This window comes from Mirounga angustirostris, unplaced genomic scaffold (assembly GCF_029215605.1).
Source record: "Mirounga angustirostris isolate CCGP_5_RB_7025 unplaced genomic scaffold, mMirAng1.0.hap1 SCAF_11, whole genome shotgun sequence".
NCBI lineage: Eukaryota > Metazoa > Chordata > Mammalia > Carnivora > Phocidae > Mirounga > Mirounga angustirostris.
The window spans coordinates 13,407,704-13,425,710 of record NW_026991719.1 but is presented as its reverse complement, the minus strand read 5'-3'; the positions used below and the strand labels follow the sequence as shown (position 1 = coordinate 13,425,710).

At 43.1% G+C, this 18,007-nt stretch overlaps 1 protein-coding gene and 1 pseudogene across 12 annotated transcripts in view; one reads left to right on the top strand and one right to left on the bottom strand.

Moving 5' to 3' along the window:
- REPS2 (RALBP1 associated Eps domain containing 2) overlaps window positions 1-18,007 on the bottom strand; it is a 221,350-nt gene that overhangs the window by 80,767 nt on the left and 122,576 nt on the right. For 8 of the 12 annotated variants that reach the window (XM_064573814.1, XM_064573817.1, XM_064573818.1 and 5 more), the window contains exons 10-13: window positions 16,165-16,234; window positions 14,376-14,471; window positions 8,186-8,231; window positions 4,944-5,080 (exon numbers count right to left, since the gene is read on the bottom strand). In XM_064573814.1, the coding sequence (XP_064429884.1) occupies window positions 4,944-5,080; window positions 8,186-8,231; window positions 14,376-14,471; window positions 16,165-16,234 (349 nt within the window). The remainder of the gene's footprint in view (window positions 1-4,943; window positions 5,081-8,185; window positions 8,232-14,375; window positions 14,472-16,164; window positions 16,235-18,007) is intronic. The other 4 variants (XM_064573821.1, XM_064573823.1, XM_064573816.1 and 1 more) reach the window with 3 other exon arrangements.
- Window positions 13,130-14,183, top strand: LOC123844665 (proline-rich protein 19-like; annotated as a pseudogene).

Here is an 18,007-nt window from a genome sequence, read left to right as displayed (position 1 = left end):
TAATGAGTATGGGGCTTCTTTTTGGGGTGAGGAAAATGTCCTAAAATTGGATAATGCTAGTGGTTGCACAACAGTATGAATATACTACAAGCCACTGAACTATATACTTTAAAAGGGCAAATTTTATAGTGTGTGGATTTTACCTCAATAAAGCTTTCATTTAAAAAAAAAAAAAATTTGGGACGCCTAAGTGGCTCAGTCGGTTAAGCGTCTGCCTTCGGCTCAGGTCATGATCCCAGGGTCCTGGGATCGAGTCCCACATCGGGCTCCTTGCTCAGCAAGGAGCCTGCTTCTCCCTCTGCCTGCCTCTGTCTCTCTCTCTGATAAATAAATAAAATCTTAAAAAAAAAAAAACTGTCCAGACTGCTAAACTGAACCCTTAGCTGGCTGTGTACTGTGGACCCAAAAGTTTGGGGGTGGAGCAGGAATCCCATAATCCTACTGGATTTTAAAAGGGAACAAGTAGCACTCACAGGAATGATACAATAAGGAAATCTATAAGGTCGAAGCCATTTGTGTGAGCAAATTCATCCTTTAGAGAACTTGAAAGGTTAAATTTGGTAAGAGATGTTGTATCTCTTATTCCCAAAGGGTTTACGTATTTCTCAAGTTGCAGAAATATCAATTTGTAGAAAAACCCAGACAGACTCTTCTCAGCTGGCCAACTAAAAAATACAACCCCCTTCCAAATTAAGACAGAGCCCTTATCACACTTTGCCCATCTGTACATCTCACAATGGAGACTACGGGAAGTCCTCTTAACTATTCCTCAATATTGGAAGGGCACTGAAGAGGAATCTGAAGGACATATCAGAGTCTTAAAAAATGTTCTAAAATGCTTCTGTCATTTTAGCTGCATTCTACAAAGTGGCAGCAGACTGGTCATAAAAATACCCTGGACATAGTATGGTAGGTAAATCTGAGACAGGTAAACTGGGCCAGGGAAGGACATTTCTGGTACTCTCAGGTACTATCTGGTCACTGTGGCTATAGAGTGAAAAGCAAAATTTTTATAATATCTGTACTTGAGGCAAAATTAAAAAGATACAAGTGGATATTCAATAAGAAGTAAGTTTCTCTCTCACTCCTGTCCCCAGTCATCCTATTCTCTTCCCCAGAGGCAACCACTATTACCACTTTCCTAAGTATCCTTCCAAAATCTGCCTATACATTTAAGAACACGCATATTCTGCACCATGCCTCTTTCATTTAATTTATGTCAGATGGCTTTCCACTTAGTACACATACCTTATTCTTTTTAACTGCTTCTTAAGTTTCCATAATATGGATGTACCATAATTTCTTAACCCTGGAATGAATTATTATCAGTATGTCTAAAGCAGAAATAAAACATTAGCTATCCATGGGTAGATGCTACCCATGGATGTGTTTTGTTCAGCCATCACAATGGTTTTAACATGTGGATCTGAATGTATTTGGCCACATGCGATGTGGTAGAAAGAGCTCCCCACCAACATTCACTCTCCTCTTTTACAGTAAGAGAGATGTCAATGGGAAATGGCTACCCTGCCAGGAACTACATTTCCCAGCTGCCCAGCAGCTAGCTATATTCATGGGACTAGGTTTCCCCAGTTAGAGCTGAGTGGAAGTGATGAAGATTTCTGGTCTGCAGCTTTAAAGGGATGGCTATGTTTCCTCCAAACAACCTCTGTCCCTTCTGCCAGGTAGAAGCTCAATGACTGGCACAGGGCTATTTTGGCAGAGGCAGCACTGAAGGGGTTGACCATCACCGTGGCAACCTCCAGCTGCAAGCTTTAGACATGGCTCTGGAAGGGGCAAGTCACTGTTGAGAGTGGAAGGAGGGTAGTTCCCACCCCACATGGTGGAACAAAAGAAACCCCTGCTTTATGAAAACAACTGTTTCAATGAGGAAAAAGAAGTTAGTATCTAAAGAGTATTGCCTTCACAGTTTGATTTTTCTTACGGAAATTTCAGTAACATAATATGTTTTATAAAACAAAATAATAATAAAATATGTTTTGTGGCGGTAAGCATAGAGCTATAAAATCTAAACATTCCAGGTCTGACTGCATCTAGATTTTGTGCATTTGCATCATCACTGACTGAGACTTTCTTGCACATTTTTGTGTTCTCTCAAATGCAGCAGCTGTTTGGGCCTTGACAGGATGGCTCCCTGACCTGGATCAGCTATTACAAAGGTGATCTCCCATGGGGCGCCTGGGTGGCTCAGTCGGTTAAGCATCTGCTTTCAGCTCAGGTCATGATTCCAGGACCCTAGGATCAAGTCCCGCATCGGGCTCCCTGCTCAGTGGGAGCCGGCTTCTCCCTCTCCTGCTACCCCCCTGCTTGTGTGCTCTCTCTCTTTCTGTCAAATAAATAAATAAATAAAAGCTTTTAAAAAACAACAACAAAGGTGGTCTCCCTTTTACACACAGCAATCATGTCATATCAACTTCTCCCTATGAAAACATACACTTAGGTGTAATACCAGTACCTGCCTATCTAGAGCCCTGGGATTATCCAGACTCCCGTAAATTTAAATTCATACTGTTTTTACAGATATCAAAGGTAAAGCCAATTGTCCCATACTGCCAAAGTGGCTTGTTCACTTTTATAGATTTACATTCGACATCAGCCCTTTGTCATTCTTCCCCATATCATCTTACTGATCTCCCTAAATTTGAAGGCATTAATGCTCTAATGAAGGCATTCTAAGTTCTTCCTTTAAATCCCACCAAATCCTTCACCAAGTCTGTAGGAAGGGCTCTCTGTGTGCTCTCCTCCCCTTGGTCATCACAGTCTTCTATTTCCTTCTCCTCCCTTTATATAAACATCATCACTCCTATGTAACAACCATCTCATCATTTTCTGCACTTCCCTCTTTCATTCTTGCTTCTTTGCATCTTCTCTCCATCCTATTTCTTCTCCACACAATCAGTCCACCATAGGCCACTCTGACTCAGCAACCTAGCCTCACTTACTCTGTTTTTCACAGTCCTTTGCTTGTAATACAGCAGGCAACTGGGGCTCGGTCTCTCTGTGAGCCCACCAAGGAACTGTAGGGAAGGGATTACAGACCTGAACCACTAGAGATCAAGGGGGGCAAGGGACTTTATCCTCTCACTCCCTTTCCTCAATGATTTCTGGGCAAATGAGTGCCTATGGGTCAAACATGTTGCTATTAGGATTATGTTTATTATCTCACCAAAACCCTATAGCTCCGTGGACTGTTGGCCCTATTTTAGAGATTAAAAATCTGAAATGCAGAAAGATTAAGCCACTTGCTGAAAATCAAACAGTTAATAAGCAGCAGAGCTGGACTCCAAATCCAGTCTTGTCTCTTCCACCATACGATGCAATGTTGTAAAAGCCAGAGCACATCCATTCCCCAGGACTGCTGGCACTCCAGCCAGAGAGATACTTGCACGCTTCCAGCCTCTCCATGCAAGGAAAACGTATTAAGATAGCTGCCCAGATTGTTTTAATCTTTTTGCATGCATAGAAAAATCTTCTGGGTCATAATCCGCCAGCCATGTGAAATTTTTATAGCATCATCATCCGTGGCTACTCCCACCTCAAATACTAGTTACTATGAAATTATGCCAGAATTTGGATCAAAGTATGGGGGGAAATGCAAGGCAAATTTTTATCTGATGAACTCATGGCAGAGAATCAAATTTCATAGAGAGTTCCAGACTCTAGTATATTAAAAAACAATCTGTAACTTTACTGTGAGGAGACTACTTTATTAGAACAACTAAAACATGCTGAGCTCTGCTGGGACACAGAGGTCATGCTAATGTGTGAGCCAAGGAGAGTCTTTTCTTGCTTTTGTAGAAAAGATAATAATCTGCAAATCACTAGCATCTGAGGCTGGCTTGATTTAAAATGCACACAGATAGAGAAAAAGTTCCAGGAAATCACTATATTTATAGCTTGCCTACATCAGTCAGTAGAAAGGCCCTTGCTGCTCCCAAAATAACACTCGGGAAGGTGCTGCATCCTAACACCTTTGCTAAGCAAAGGCATGCATGGTTCTCATCTGCTGTTCTGTAGGTTCCCTAGGAGGACATCTCCCACTTCACAGGGAGCCAGGGAAGGAGACTGGGCCCTCCAACTTCCCCCACCTCCAGCCCAGCTGTACAGCAGCTGGCTCAAGGAAGTCCCAGTCCCAGAAGCCCTCAGCAGGCCACCTGGAGGAGCCCTTGCCCTAGTTCCCCCCACCAACCACCTAACCATCAGTCAGATTTAGAAAGCAAGCCCCTTAGCATTAAACCCTCCAAGACACCGCATCTTCACCACAAGGATAAGATGCAGAGGAAGATTCTGGCCAGGTGTCGATCGCCAAGGTCTTTCACAAAGAACTGCGTAAGCATCTCAGGAAATGACAGACAATATACAAATTATATACAAATTACTTATATACAAATTACCACAATACGGAGAACAAGACCCCAGCCATGCACTCAGTGGGCTGTCTGGGGTTTAAGTATTTTAATCTTCTTGGTACAGAATTTCATAATTCTTGGTCCATATGGGTGTGGGCAAGGCTCCAGACACATAGGATATCTTATCGGTTTAGAACTGCTTTCCCTCCGGGCGCCTGGGTGGCTCAGTTGGTTAAGCGACTGCCTTCGGCTCAGGTCATGATCCTGGAGTCCCGGGATCGAGTCCTGCATCGGGCTCCCTGCTCGGCGGGGAGTCTGCTACTCCCTCTCCCGCTCCTCCCTCTTGTGCTCTCTCTCTCTCTCTCTCTCAAATAAATAAATAAAATCTTTAAAAAAAAAAAAAAAAAGAACTGCTTTCCCTCCCAAGAATACCATAGCAACTCGAGGACCTTCCTGGGACGGGAAATGGCCAGATCTGCTCGTTCTGTGGACTCACAAAGGCCTCTGTGGCAGACACACATCCAGTGACTCCAACAAGAAAGGGAAAGACTGGGGTGCAGAGGGGCACTTCACCTGGCACACTGGGCTGGAAGACTTTATTCAGATCCAAGGAGGAGGCTCTGGAATGGGTTTTCTGTGGCCGCGGTGGCGGGGTAGGAGGGTCCTCGCCCCTTTTCATGGCCTCTTCTATGGAGGTGCTAGAGTAAGATCTGCAGCAAAATAAGGAAAGGTCAGAAGGGAGACAGCAAAGCTTTAGTCTCTGAAGTAGGGTTGAAATGGAAATACCCACAAAAGTCAAAGTCACTACAAAGGACTGACCAGGGCCCATCTCAAAGCAACCACGAATTCAGCTGTCCCTTGGGTGCCACTACCTGCAATAATTGTCCAAACCCAAACCATGAATCAGACCCTTTTTTAACCTCTTTGTTCATACTACATCTTAGACCTAAATTTACACAAAGGAAAAGCTTTCTGTAAATTCAAATCCGTTTCTATGGGTATTGTTAATAAGAATAACATGTAAGTCTTCTGCTCAGCCACTTCCATATTTTAACAGAAGGGCTTCATGGTCTTAATGGACTGCAGCACTTTTCTCCTGTTTACATGTGAACACGATGACAGGCACGTATGGAAGTGGGGCAGATAACCTGAGAGTAAGAATCAGAGGCTCAAGGGAATACGCCACAAATGAAATTCAGGAAAGGGAAACACACATCTATCAGATGAAGGGGTCTAGGCTGTCTTACCATGAGAAATACTAGTTTGGGGAAATTTTCAAAGCAAAAGCTTCCTCTTAACCTTGTCCCTCAATCTGTAACAAGGCAGTACCTAACTAGACAACTTCTGAGATTGTAACTCTAATAATTACATTCAAAGAAACAGAAAATAAATAACCTGCCAAAGGTAACATAGCTAGAAAGTTACATTGGTTCAATTCAAACTCCAATCTGTTTCTAAATTCCATTTTTAAAATAGTCTGATACTGCCTATAAGCCAAGAAAGAAATCTTTTGGCAGTAGCGGCTAAACTACTTACTAGAGACTTAATTATTTTCTAAATTAATTCAACTCAGTACATTAATCAATTGCTTAGAAACAGGTTTGTGGATGAGTTCCCAATATGATTTTCTAAGAAGTGGATGTGTACATCTGTTCTACTCAGCCTCTCAGCTACACTCATGTCAAAGAACAAAATGACCTTAGAGTCAGAGATATGCTCTAGAGACAAATTAACATCAGAAAACTATTATTAGTATTTAGCTATTAGAGTGTCATTTATGAAATCAGAATCTATCGATTACTATTAAGCAACTTCAGTTCTTGGTAGAGCTGGTTTTGACATAGCAAGTTTTTACTTTCCCAAATCATTCCCTCAACGTTTCTTTGTGGTAGTTGAAGAGTTTTGTCATGCAAGGTTGCAATCTTTCATAAAGCTGCCATAAAGGCATGGAACGTGCTCCGGGGTGGTCCCTGTAAAACAACTGGCAAGACAGTCAAGGTAAAGGCATGCAGGAACTGGCAGGAAGAATGGTCTGATACTTTCAATCAGAGTGAAAGGAAATTGATAGGAAAATACAACAAAGTTTTCAAATGGGAACTCTTGATTTAAAAAGGAAATCAGAGGGGCACCAGGGTGGCTCAGTCGTTAAGCGTCTGCCTTCGGCTCTGGTCATGATCCCAGGGTCCTGGGATCGAGCCCCGCATCACGCTCCCTGCTCAGCGGGAAGCTTGCTTCTCCCTCTCCCACTCCCCCTGCTTGCGTTCCCTCTCTTGCTGTCTCTCTGTCAAATAAACAAATAAAATCTTAAAAAAAAAGTTGGCCAGAGATATTAATAATAGAACAGGTAACCATGAAATTTTGTACTTTCATTCACTTGGAGAAAGAGAGGAAGTCAATAGAAGAAAACTGTGAGGTTTAACTTAAAGTTAACACAGCACACATAAACAGATTTCTGGAATTCAAAGGTTTTTCATACTATGAGGGCAGATAAATGTTACTATTTCTACATCCTAAAGCCAGTACTTTAAGCCAGTACAGTAAAAGATCCATTCATCCTTTAAAAAAAAAAAAAAAAAGATGAGTAAATGTGGTAGCACAGACAGAAACAGTGACTATACCTTTTTTCCTGCCAAAAAGATTACTGTTATCTATTGTTTCAAAAAATGTGAATATAGATATCTGTATCTTCTATAAACAAGGAAACAAAACCCCAATTTAGAAACTCCAGACATAAAAGATAAACTAAGGGATAACTCTCAGATTTACAAGACGACGAGGTTTCCTCAATTATCAATATTTCAAGCATATAAAATATGATCAGATTTAAATTCACTTTTTCAGGAATGTGTCTCAGTAGCCAAAGGAAGAAAAAAGTCACTAAGAGCCAAAGCAAACACATATGTACTGTCCTTACACTGCTGTCTACCACTGAAGAGTGGTCCCAACACCATTTCTCCTCTCTGATGTTCTATTAATGTTTCCATATTTCTCCTCATCCTCCACTCTGATGTCTGATGTCAACTGCAGCTCTGTCTTACTCGCTCTCCCTCTTCTACTAGCTTCTACTGATCTAAAAACTGTGAAGCTTGGGGCACCTGGGTGGCTCAGTCGTTAAGCGTCTCCCTTCGGCTCAGGTCATGATCCCAGGGTCCAGGGATGGAGCCCGCATCGGGCTCCCTGCTCGGCGGGAAGCCTGCTTCTCCCTCTCCCACTCCCCCTGCTTGTGTTCCCTCTCTTACTGTCTCTCTCTCTGTCAAATAACAAAATCTATTAAAAACAACAACAACAACAACAACAAACAAACCGTGAAGCCAAAAAGCAGCTCTAAGACAGGATAAAACAGACCATAAGCACTGCTTACCTAAAGCCTCAAGCCTCATTAAAATCACCGTGAGCATTTTCTTTTCCTACTCTAGATTTCATCCCTCAGGCGTCTTACTTTTGGGTGTCCACCTTGTCATGATAGTAAATTTCAGTGTTACCTTTGAACCACATTTCCTTCTCTCCAAAACTACTGCCCTCTATTCCTTATCATCTTGCAACAACTGGGCCATATCCACACAAACCACTTCTTGTCAGGCGACCTGCCAGAAGCAGCCACCGTCTTCCAGCGCTAATAAACACAGAAACTGAGAGTCTCCCAGCCGCACTGCATGCTCCAAGCAGGCCCTTCATGACAAGTGAATTCACCCCTATTCTAAGCTTCAAATCTGAAGGAAAAGGAAATTGTGGGTTGGGCTTCAGGTTGTGGGATTTTATTTCTAGTCAGGGACAGGATAGAAGGGGCATTAAAGCAGAAATTAAACAAACACTACCTGGATCTTGGTCTTGCTTTGAGACTGTTGGAATCCTTAGAAGTGGCTGAAACAAAGATTAGTTGTTGTTTACTTGGCTTTCATTTCTGCAGTTGAACAGGTTTATAAGCAATACCTGGGCTAGTAGAGAACAAACATTATCAACAGGTAAATGTGAGGTACAGGTGTCCCTGTGGAGAACTTGACCGCCTCCACATTTTCATTATTTTGTAATTTTATTTCTAAAGCTAAAGGCACAATTTAAAGGAAGGAGAAACCAATATTTTTTTCCTTTTGTTAGAGTACTAAGGAGCTATTCTCAAATCTACGTTGACGAATGAAGAAATTCCAGTCTAAAAAGACAACCCTCTCAAGGGGTTATCTACTTGTATAATAGTGGGTTCAGACCTGTGGTTTTCTTGGTCTATCATGATAGCCTAGTAATTGATTTTGAACCAGCTTCCCCTGAAAGCTAAGAAGAAATCTATCAGGTTACATATTTCAAGATTTTTTAAAAATACACTACCAGAGCAGCATGACCACAAGAAATCAAAGCTCCCACAAGTTGAAATAAGCTACACAGATTCTCCTGTAAGAAAATATTCTTGTGTCCTATGTCTCTGTGACCAAATCATACACAGGATATTACAGAGTGAAATCATTAAAATATTTTATCAACCATATGACTTTTCCTTATCAAATGTAAATCATGAACTAACTTGCTCAGTATTGACACCCATGAAGCCTACTTTCCCATCACAGTTGCTGGGAGTAATTAGAAACATTTACAAAAAGATTAATCCTTTTTTATGTTTTCAGTACCCTACGAAAGACAACTTTAGAAACCATTAGTTATGCTAAGCTGCAAATTTTTCATCATAAAATGTCATAAAAATCCATAGAAAAAGTGCTACTCTAACTAGGAACAAGGAGAATATAGTTTGTATACTGTTTGCACAAATTCTTCCAAACATTTTCTTATGTTTCAGTGAATTATCCCACCCCTTTTTACATTGCTCCTAAAGATAAAAACCCTCCTTGGGATGAAGCAGCCTGAATTGACGATGGTCATTAAAATCCATGGGTTAGATAAGCAGGAGAGGAAAGGGGAGCTAAAAATGCTAACAAGGCACAAAGCAAACTAGCAATATATATTCCCTTAGATATGGTCAGCTGCCGAAAAGATGCATTTATCCCAAAATAAGAATTTTGGTTTGGTGTAGTGAGAACATAGGCATCTTTCAACTTCAATCCATCAAAATGCTGCCAGAGCCCTGAAAAGCATGGGAGGCCCAAGGAGTTTGAGCCCTGTCCTGCCCATTCTCATGCATCCACATCTGCAGGGATATGTGGCTCCCCCCGCCACCCCTGACCCCAAAAACCCCAGGCAGCAAAGGAAAGGGGCCTAAGGGGAGCCCATCCTGCAGTCAAGCAGGTTGCCGTGGGGCTGAGTGAACAGGGTGACCAGACTCACCACAAAGCTGGGGGCCACCCTCTGGGCAGGCTGCCCACAACTGGCTCTGAACCCCTCTTCTCCCTCAGGCGACACTGCTTTCCAGAAATATATGGGTCGGGAAAGTCTCAGCCACATTAAAATAAAAGTCTGGTTCCCCAAATCAGACCACGGGGGTGACCGTTAATTCCTTTGTCAACAGCCATTATCTCTGTCTTTTTGCTGGGGTGAGAATGGGTGTGGAAGGAGTGGAAAACCCTGGAGGGGAGAGATAGACATACAGACAGATGGGGTGTGGGGGAATGGATAAGCAGTGGAGACCCAGACAGGTGTCCTGAGGCCTACATGTCCCTCCTGGCCACAACGGTAACTATTATGATTCTGAGCCTCAGTTTCCTCGTCTACAGAATGAAGATAATAAAAATGTGGCCCCTTTCTCACAAGGAGAGAGGTGAAAGTACTTTGAAAACTAACTATATTTTAGAATTGCAAAATATTACTGTTGGAGAGTGCTCCTAATTTTTCAAGCTTAGAAACCTGGATTCTAAATTTAGTTCCCATTAGGACAGCAAAGGAGGTACAGGTGGGAGAAGGTAATGGAAGCAGAAAACTGTTCTACCCTGTAAGACCATGGGGTGATAGCTGGCAACGGGGCAGCTGCTAGAATCACCAACGGTGTCTGAAGACTACAGTGTGAGGGTCAACAGGCCTAATCCCCTCAGCATGACTTACAGACATCAAGAAAAAGATCACCATTGTACAGTGTGCCCTGTTGAATTAGGCTGGAATATGATGTTAGCTAAGGAATCTATTAGACTCCACTAATATGTACACTTTCAGCATTTAAAAGGGTAAGGGCATATTAAAAAATATGTGACAAGGAATTACCCCCATTCCCTGACAACAGTCCCACCACAACATCATCTTCATCACCATTACTATTACCATTATTATCATCATTATTACCACCCATTGTGGAAGAGCAGGGCAGGGAGATATTTCTCCTGCCATCTGCAAAAATATATCCCAGGCAGATCTTGATAAGTCCCTACAGGTTTCGGATCACAAAAAACTAGAGAACACTATTCCAGTTAAGTCTTCCATCAGCCTCCAAGCCGCTGAAAGTCAGACTCAGCATTTGGGGCATGTGAGTATCTGCAAAAACGGCCAGGGCATGTTGTACTGGAATCCAGGCAGAAGCCAGTGGGGAGATCACAGCTTCTCATTTAGCTGGGAAGAGGGAAGAAGAATGACAACTTCCTAGAACACCCCGGGCATGTCATCTTTGCAGCAAACTGAAATAGGATAAAAAGGCAAGCCTGAAGTTTAATTCTCTAAAAGGCAGCACTCAACTGAGGTGAAATGTCCGTGTGGCATGGACAGACATTCAGAGTTAGAAACCACCACGTTGGGCGCCTGGGTGGCTCAGTTGGTTAAGCGACTGCCTTCGGCTCGGGTCATGATCCTGGAGTCCCGGGATCGAGTCCCCCATCGGGCTCCCTGCTCAGCGGGGAGTCTGTTTCTCCCTCTGACCTTCCCCCCTCTCGTGCTCTCTCTTTCTCATTCTCTCTCTGAAATAAATAAATAAAATCTTTAAAAAAAAAAGAAACCACCACGTTGAAACTCTAGTGTCTCACACTAGAAATCCAAACATGCCCCAGGAAAGGGGGTATTAAATAGGTTTTCAGATGAAGGATTCCCTCATATCCACTCCAGAAAGGGGCAGCAGTAGGAAAAATGAATCAGAAGCTACATAGCATGTTCCCATGCAGAATGAAACAAATGCAGATGTGCTTTGCACACCGTGGCACACCCTCGTAGCATTTGTCTGGTGACCCCATTCCCCTGTCAGTGAAGGAATATTAAAAATGAAGCTCATGCTTCAGAGAACACACAATGCTCATGGGAAAAACAGCAAGTTATTAGCCTAAAAGGCTGTTGGAAAAGCACCAATTTAACTCTCCAAGTTCAACTAGCTTTTATTAACACCGTTAACATGAAGTTTACAAAAACAGAGGTGCATCCACTTTAGCTCCAGAAATTAGAGGTGGAAAGAACTTACCTCAGGCATTTGTCCTGACATGGGATAAGAGGGCAAGCCTAAAGTCTAATTCTCTAACAAGCCAGCAATCCATTTGTCTTTACATAAACTGAGCATTTCTCCCTATGATGAAGGAACCCAAACTAGGCTTGAGAATTCCGACCACTTTTGGAGGCATGGTTGATCTACAGTCTCAATTTTCCAATTCTTTTTTTTTTTTAAGATTTTATTTATTTATTAGAGAGAGAGAGAATGAGAGAGAGCACATGAGAGGGGGGAGGGTCAGAGGGAGAAGCAGACTCCCTGCCGAGCAGAGAGCCCGATGCGGGACTCGATCCCAGGACTCCAGGATCATGACCTGAGCCGAAGGCAGTCGCTTAACCAGCTAAGCCACCCAGGCGCCCTCAATTTTCCAATTCTTAACATCATCTCCTAAAGGCAGGGGTTCCCCAAATAGGCCACACATCAGAATCACCTGGGGTGCTGCCTAAACACACAGAATCTTCAACCTCATCACCGAAATCAATCATATATTCTCATTCATATTCATGTTCTCTCTCTCTCTCTCTCCCCTCCTCCTTCTATCTTCCCCCGCCCCTCTCTCTCTTTTAAACCTTGAATGAACTTAGTGTTTGGGAAATGCTGTACTATAGCATAAGGCTCAATGTTATACTGATTCCTTTGTTCCAACTTTAAACAAATAAGCCTGGGATGATAGCTAGCTAACCAAAACAAACATGATTTACTTATTAAATATTATGAAAGATAACAATGAGAGAATGCAGCAACTTCTTCCACATCCTCACAACTGGAGCTCCAAAGAGTAATGCCCTCCCTAGCCAGTTTGCTTTCAACTAGGTTCAGCTTGGTTCAGTGATGGCTCCCATCAAGAGAGCTGAGGACACAGGCCTGGCCCTCTCCACAGTTCACAGACACAGTTCCAACTCTTCAAGAACATGGGCAAACACAACTTTTCTTTTTCTCCTTGGAATCCACTCCCTGTATAAGCACATTTACTTGCCTTCCTGGTGGTGAAGTCTAATGAAAACATTTGAGATTTTTGCTCTGGAAATGGAAAAGTTCAACTGTGGGCCTCCAGTTGATCTACCAATCAGCTCCTTACTCTACACAGAAACCACAATGGCTTACTGAAATCTCAAATCCAAGCCTTCCCAATTTCACAGTAAAAGTAACAATGAAACTCTAACTTCAAACTGCGTGATCCTATCAGTGAAACCTAAATTCAGAACTTAAAAATAAAAAACACTCTCTTCTCATACCTGAAAAGAGGGAAGCGGTAAAAAGCAACCAAAAGACTTCCTTAGAATAAAACACAAGGCGCCCAGCGTGAGGCCCGGAAGAGACCCCAGTCCGTCGTGAGCTAGGGTTACCGCGGAAAAGAAGCCACTGCACCCCACAGCCACGTGGGGTGGGTGTGGGGCGGGGTTCGTTGGTCCAGGAGAAGGACACTATGGACCCCCGAGGGCCAGCACCCCCCCAGCCTTTCCAGCGGCCTAAGGAAACTGGTCGTGTCCGCCATCGGAAGACGAGGCGGGAGCGCAATGAGGCCCTGATGGGCAGCCGCCAGCCATTGACCCGTCAGGATCCTCCTGTGACCAGTCAGGATCCCTCTGTGGTCCCTACTGCTCCCAAGCTTGTGGTCATAACCCAGGGCCGGCTGAGCCGGGAGCACTGGGGTCTCTTCAACCATGAGGAGAAATCTCTTGACGTGGCATGGCTGCTTAGCTGTGAGTCCCTGGAGCCAGGCACCCCTTCACTCCCCACCAAACCCTCCCCGAGCCCAAGGTGGGCCCAAGAACCAGCCCCACAGTCAAGGGGCAAGGAGAACCAGGTGCCTAGAGGCTCCGGCCCAGGCCCACCCAGTCCCCCAGAGCTCCGTGGCTGGGGGCAGCTGCTGGAGGAGCTGCAGCGCCAGCTGATTCTGCCACAGGCCTTCCCCAGGAGGAACCTAGTGCAAGAAGCCAGGGATGCCACTGTGGGCACCTTACAGACCTCACCGTGGTGCTCCGTGGCTGCCAGCCACCCTTACCAGGGACCAAGCCTGGGGGCCCTGAAAGCCGAAGGATGACACCCTCCTGCATCAACAGCCCTGAGCCAGCCCCAGGGGAGGGGAGGCAGAGGAGGCAACAGAGGACAAAGATGCTCACGTTTGCCATGCCTCACACCTGCAGCACTCCCATGGTGCACAGGGTGAGCCTGGCAGCGCCAAAAGGTGCTGGCCACCCCCCGTGCCCTTGCTGCCTTCGCCATCCGGGGCAGCCTGGGGCCCCCCAACAGCCTTTGACCTGCTGAAAAGCATCTGGCTGGTAGCCACGCTGCCCCCTCCGCGGCCCTGGGGGGTCCGGCCCCAACAGCCCATGCCTCAGCCACCATCACCCTTGTTGCCCAGAACCTCTACCCTGGACTGGAGCCCCAGCCCCCCTGCCCGACTGCCCAGCCTCTCCTGGGTGGTGGCCCAGAGCAGCCCAGAGGCCTGGTCCTTTCCACCCATGGGACTGTACTGAGGGGGCTGAGACTGGGCTGGGGGCACCCCTAATCACCTCAATAAAGTACCTTCTACATGGTCAAAAAATAAATACAAGGCAAATATTTAGAGAGAAACTTACACTACCACCTATTTTCTACTCACTGAAACTACTGGGTTTTTTAAATTAGAAATAATGACATAAAAATATATTAAAATGGTTTTCTCTTACCTGGATCCTCAGACATATCCTTTGGTAAGGCTTCATCCGCAGTACTTTTCAAAGCTAGACGTATTTTGTTTTGTTCTAGACGTGTTTTGTTTTGTTCTTAAACAACAAGAGAAAGAAAGGAGAAAAAAAAACTGTAAAATTTTATGTCTGAGGCACATTACATTAAAACAAAGAATCCAGGCCACCTGGGTGGCTCAGTCGTTAAGCGTCTGCCTTCGGCTCAGGTCATGATCCCAGGGTCCTGGGATCGAGCCCCTCATTGGGCTCCCTGCTCAGCGGGAAGCCTGCTTCTCCCTCTCCCACTCCCCCTGCTTGTGTTCCCGCTCTCTCTCTGTGTCTCTGCCAAATAAATAAATAAAATCTTTTTTAAAAAAAAATAAAACAAAGAATCCCTAGTCGTCACTTATGAAAATGGTGTTATAAACCTCTACAGGTTGGTACAGCACTTAGTAAAACAATAAAGACCCCCTAAAGTATGGAAATAGGTTTTCATCCCACAAGGAACAAAGCAGTATTTCCAATTTTCAACAGAGAGCACCTCTAGTGGCTATGAGGAATATTACCAGAAAGTATGAGAAATTTCCCCCTTTCATTCCTGACAGCCAGACCAATGACATCAGAATCTCTCTGGGAGTGAGATGCAGTCTTCAGTATTTTTAGACCTCACCTGGTTATTCCAATGTGCAATCAAGGCTTAGACTCACTAGTAAAGACCGTGATCAGAGTACACACTGCTGCAAAAAATGTCTAGTTCTGCCTGCCTCTCCTGAGCAAATATTTAAATAGAGAGCAAGCAATTATTGTTTCCGAATGGAAAACTTATTTTTCATGTTTAATTCCTGTACAAAGCAGCAACAATGGCAGGTCTCGACAATAAACCTGAAATAGCTTCCCTGATTTTTAGTCCCTTCAGATAAGCCTCTCATTCATGGGTAGTAAATCAGTATCAAATAATAAAAAGAATACTGGCTTGAGACTTAGAAAATCTTTGTTCTTATCTCCATTCTTTTTATTATTAAACAAATGATTCACACTGCCTGCACTTCGGTTTACTCATCTCTGCGTTTTAGGTGATAAAACATACTAGCCCCCATTCAGTTTTGTGAGAACCGAGTAAGACAATGAATGAGGAAGGACCTGGTAGATTAATATAAAGAATTATATGGAGTGGTGTTGGCGGGGGGAGGGGGGTCAGGGGGGTAGACATCCAACTGTTCTTCTAAATATTCCTAGGCCAACTCATCTCTGTGCTTCATGGTAGCTCTAACATGGAAAACTGTGCTGTACTGCTTCTCACTTGCCCAGTAAGATAGACAAATGGTTGCTGGCTCCACGACACAGCCTCGCATCCACAAAGTCACAAGATAAATCCCAGGGACAGAAACTCTCTCCAGAAGATAACTTCCTCAAGGATTAGACCTGTGCACAAATATGCATTTATACTGATGTTCTGGAATCACATCTGCCAACCCAAGATGTTAAGCTCTCAATTCTTCCAGCTTCCAGTCATTTCCTAATTAGTGCAACCAAATCCCAATGTAAAGTGTCAGAGTAGTCTGAGGGTCAGCAGTGAGTAAGGGGCCAATGAGTTAGGGGGCTTTGGAAGCTCCTGTTACCACTTCAGAAATTACAGTTTTTTGACAACTATTTGAACTACTTAATCCATCCAAATGTGTTCATATACTGAACACTTTCCTCATATGCTCCAGAAGCCAGCCATTCCAAGAGAAGTAGATGAAGAAACACAGGTAGAATGTCCCTAAAGGAAGAAAACTCATTCTTTTCATACCTTGTTTGTCATCACTAGTCACATCTTGGGCTGGGACAGGAAAGTCAGCCATGTCTTTAATAGATAGCTTCTTGGAAAAGAAAAGTAAATAAATTATACAGGTTGAAGTGTAAATTAAGTTACATGTACATATGATGAAAATGCTTTAAAAACAACACATTTTGCCAATATTCCTGTCTTCAGTAAACTCTGACATTTAATACTACTTTATTTTATTAGATTCCTAGTGAGGTATAGGTTAACTTGTGTTGAAATTTTACATATGGGGCACCTGGCTGGCTCAGTCAGTAGAGTGAGTGACTCTTGATCTCAGGGTCCTGAGTTCGAGTCCCACACTGGGTGTAGAGATTACTTTAAAAATTTTTTACATTTTTTTAAAAAAAGAAAATTTACACGTGCAGAGAAAAAAAATGACGATTCAGATTTAGGCATATGTATAAGACTGCACAATAAATCTGAATCTGGTGTGGGATTCAGCCAGAGAATTGTGTAACATTTGCCCATTCTGCCAAAAACAAACTTGCACTTTATGTACTTTTTCACAAGCAGAGAGAGGTTCTGACAAGTGGCCCCATAATGTAGATATTTGCCAAAATCTGTTATGCAGAGAGTGTTCAACCCTGATTCAAACAGCCCCTTGTCAAGGAATAAGAAAAATGAGCAGAACAAAATTTTCTCCTAACTCAATTAGGGGAAGTCTTCACTAATACTAATAAGAAAGAATACCCAAATTGATCACATATTGGTCACTTAAAATTCTATTTAAGGGGCGCCTGGGTGGCTCAGTCATTAAGCGTCTGCCTTCAACTCAGGTCATGATCCCAGGGTCCTGGGATCGAGTCCCACATCGGGCTCCCTGCTCGGCAGGAAGCCTGCTTCTCCCTCTCCCACTCTCCCTGTTTGTGTTCCCTCTCTTGCTGTCTCTCTCTCTGTTAACAAATAAATAAAATCTTAAAAAATAATAATAATAATAAAATCCTATTTAAAATCTACTTACTATAAATTTATTTCTTACAAAGTCTCAATTAATATGCATTCTAAGACCTCTGATAAAAGAATATATATTAATATTTACTATATATATATATAAATTCTGGAAAGATACATAAAAATTGAAGGGTGACTGGGTAGATGGGGGAAAGGATGGGAGGAGGACTTGTCACTATATGCCTTTTGATATTCTTTTAATTTTAAACATATTCAGAAAATCAAACAAACCTTAAAGGAAATAAGGTAAATCCTGGAGCCATCTAGTGCTCCAGAAGGTTAACTGGTTTGCCTCTCAGAATCTGAACAACCCCAGTGAGATAAGCAATACTTCTGTTTTTCAACTGTTTCAAAGAACGGAATTCAGTACTGCTTGGTGGTAACCTGATCTAGGATTTAACAATCCTCAGGCAGGTGATTCTTGGCATTACCATGAAGCCTCCAGATATAATTTCCTATTCAAAGTCTACTATCTCCAATAGAACAGAGAATGTATCTTAACAGTGCCTTTCTTTCATTTGCTTCTCCCACCTGGACTATAACTAGATCCCTAGTAAAAGAAAATGATTTAGGAGTAGAAAATATAAATAAAAAGTCATCCCCAAAAAAGCACCTTTGAAAGAAATTTTTAAAACCTAAATAAATAGAAAGGCATCCCATGCTCATGGGTCAGTAGACTCAATATTGTTAAGGTGGCAATACTCCCCCAAATTCATCTACAGATTCAGTGCAATCCTTCTTCACTTTTTTGCAGAATTTGAACAGCTTGTCCTAAATCTCATAAAGAAATGCAAAGGACCCAGAATAGTGAAAGTATTCTTAAAAAAGAACAACAAAAAAAACAAAGTTGAAGGAC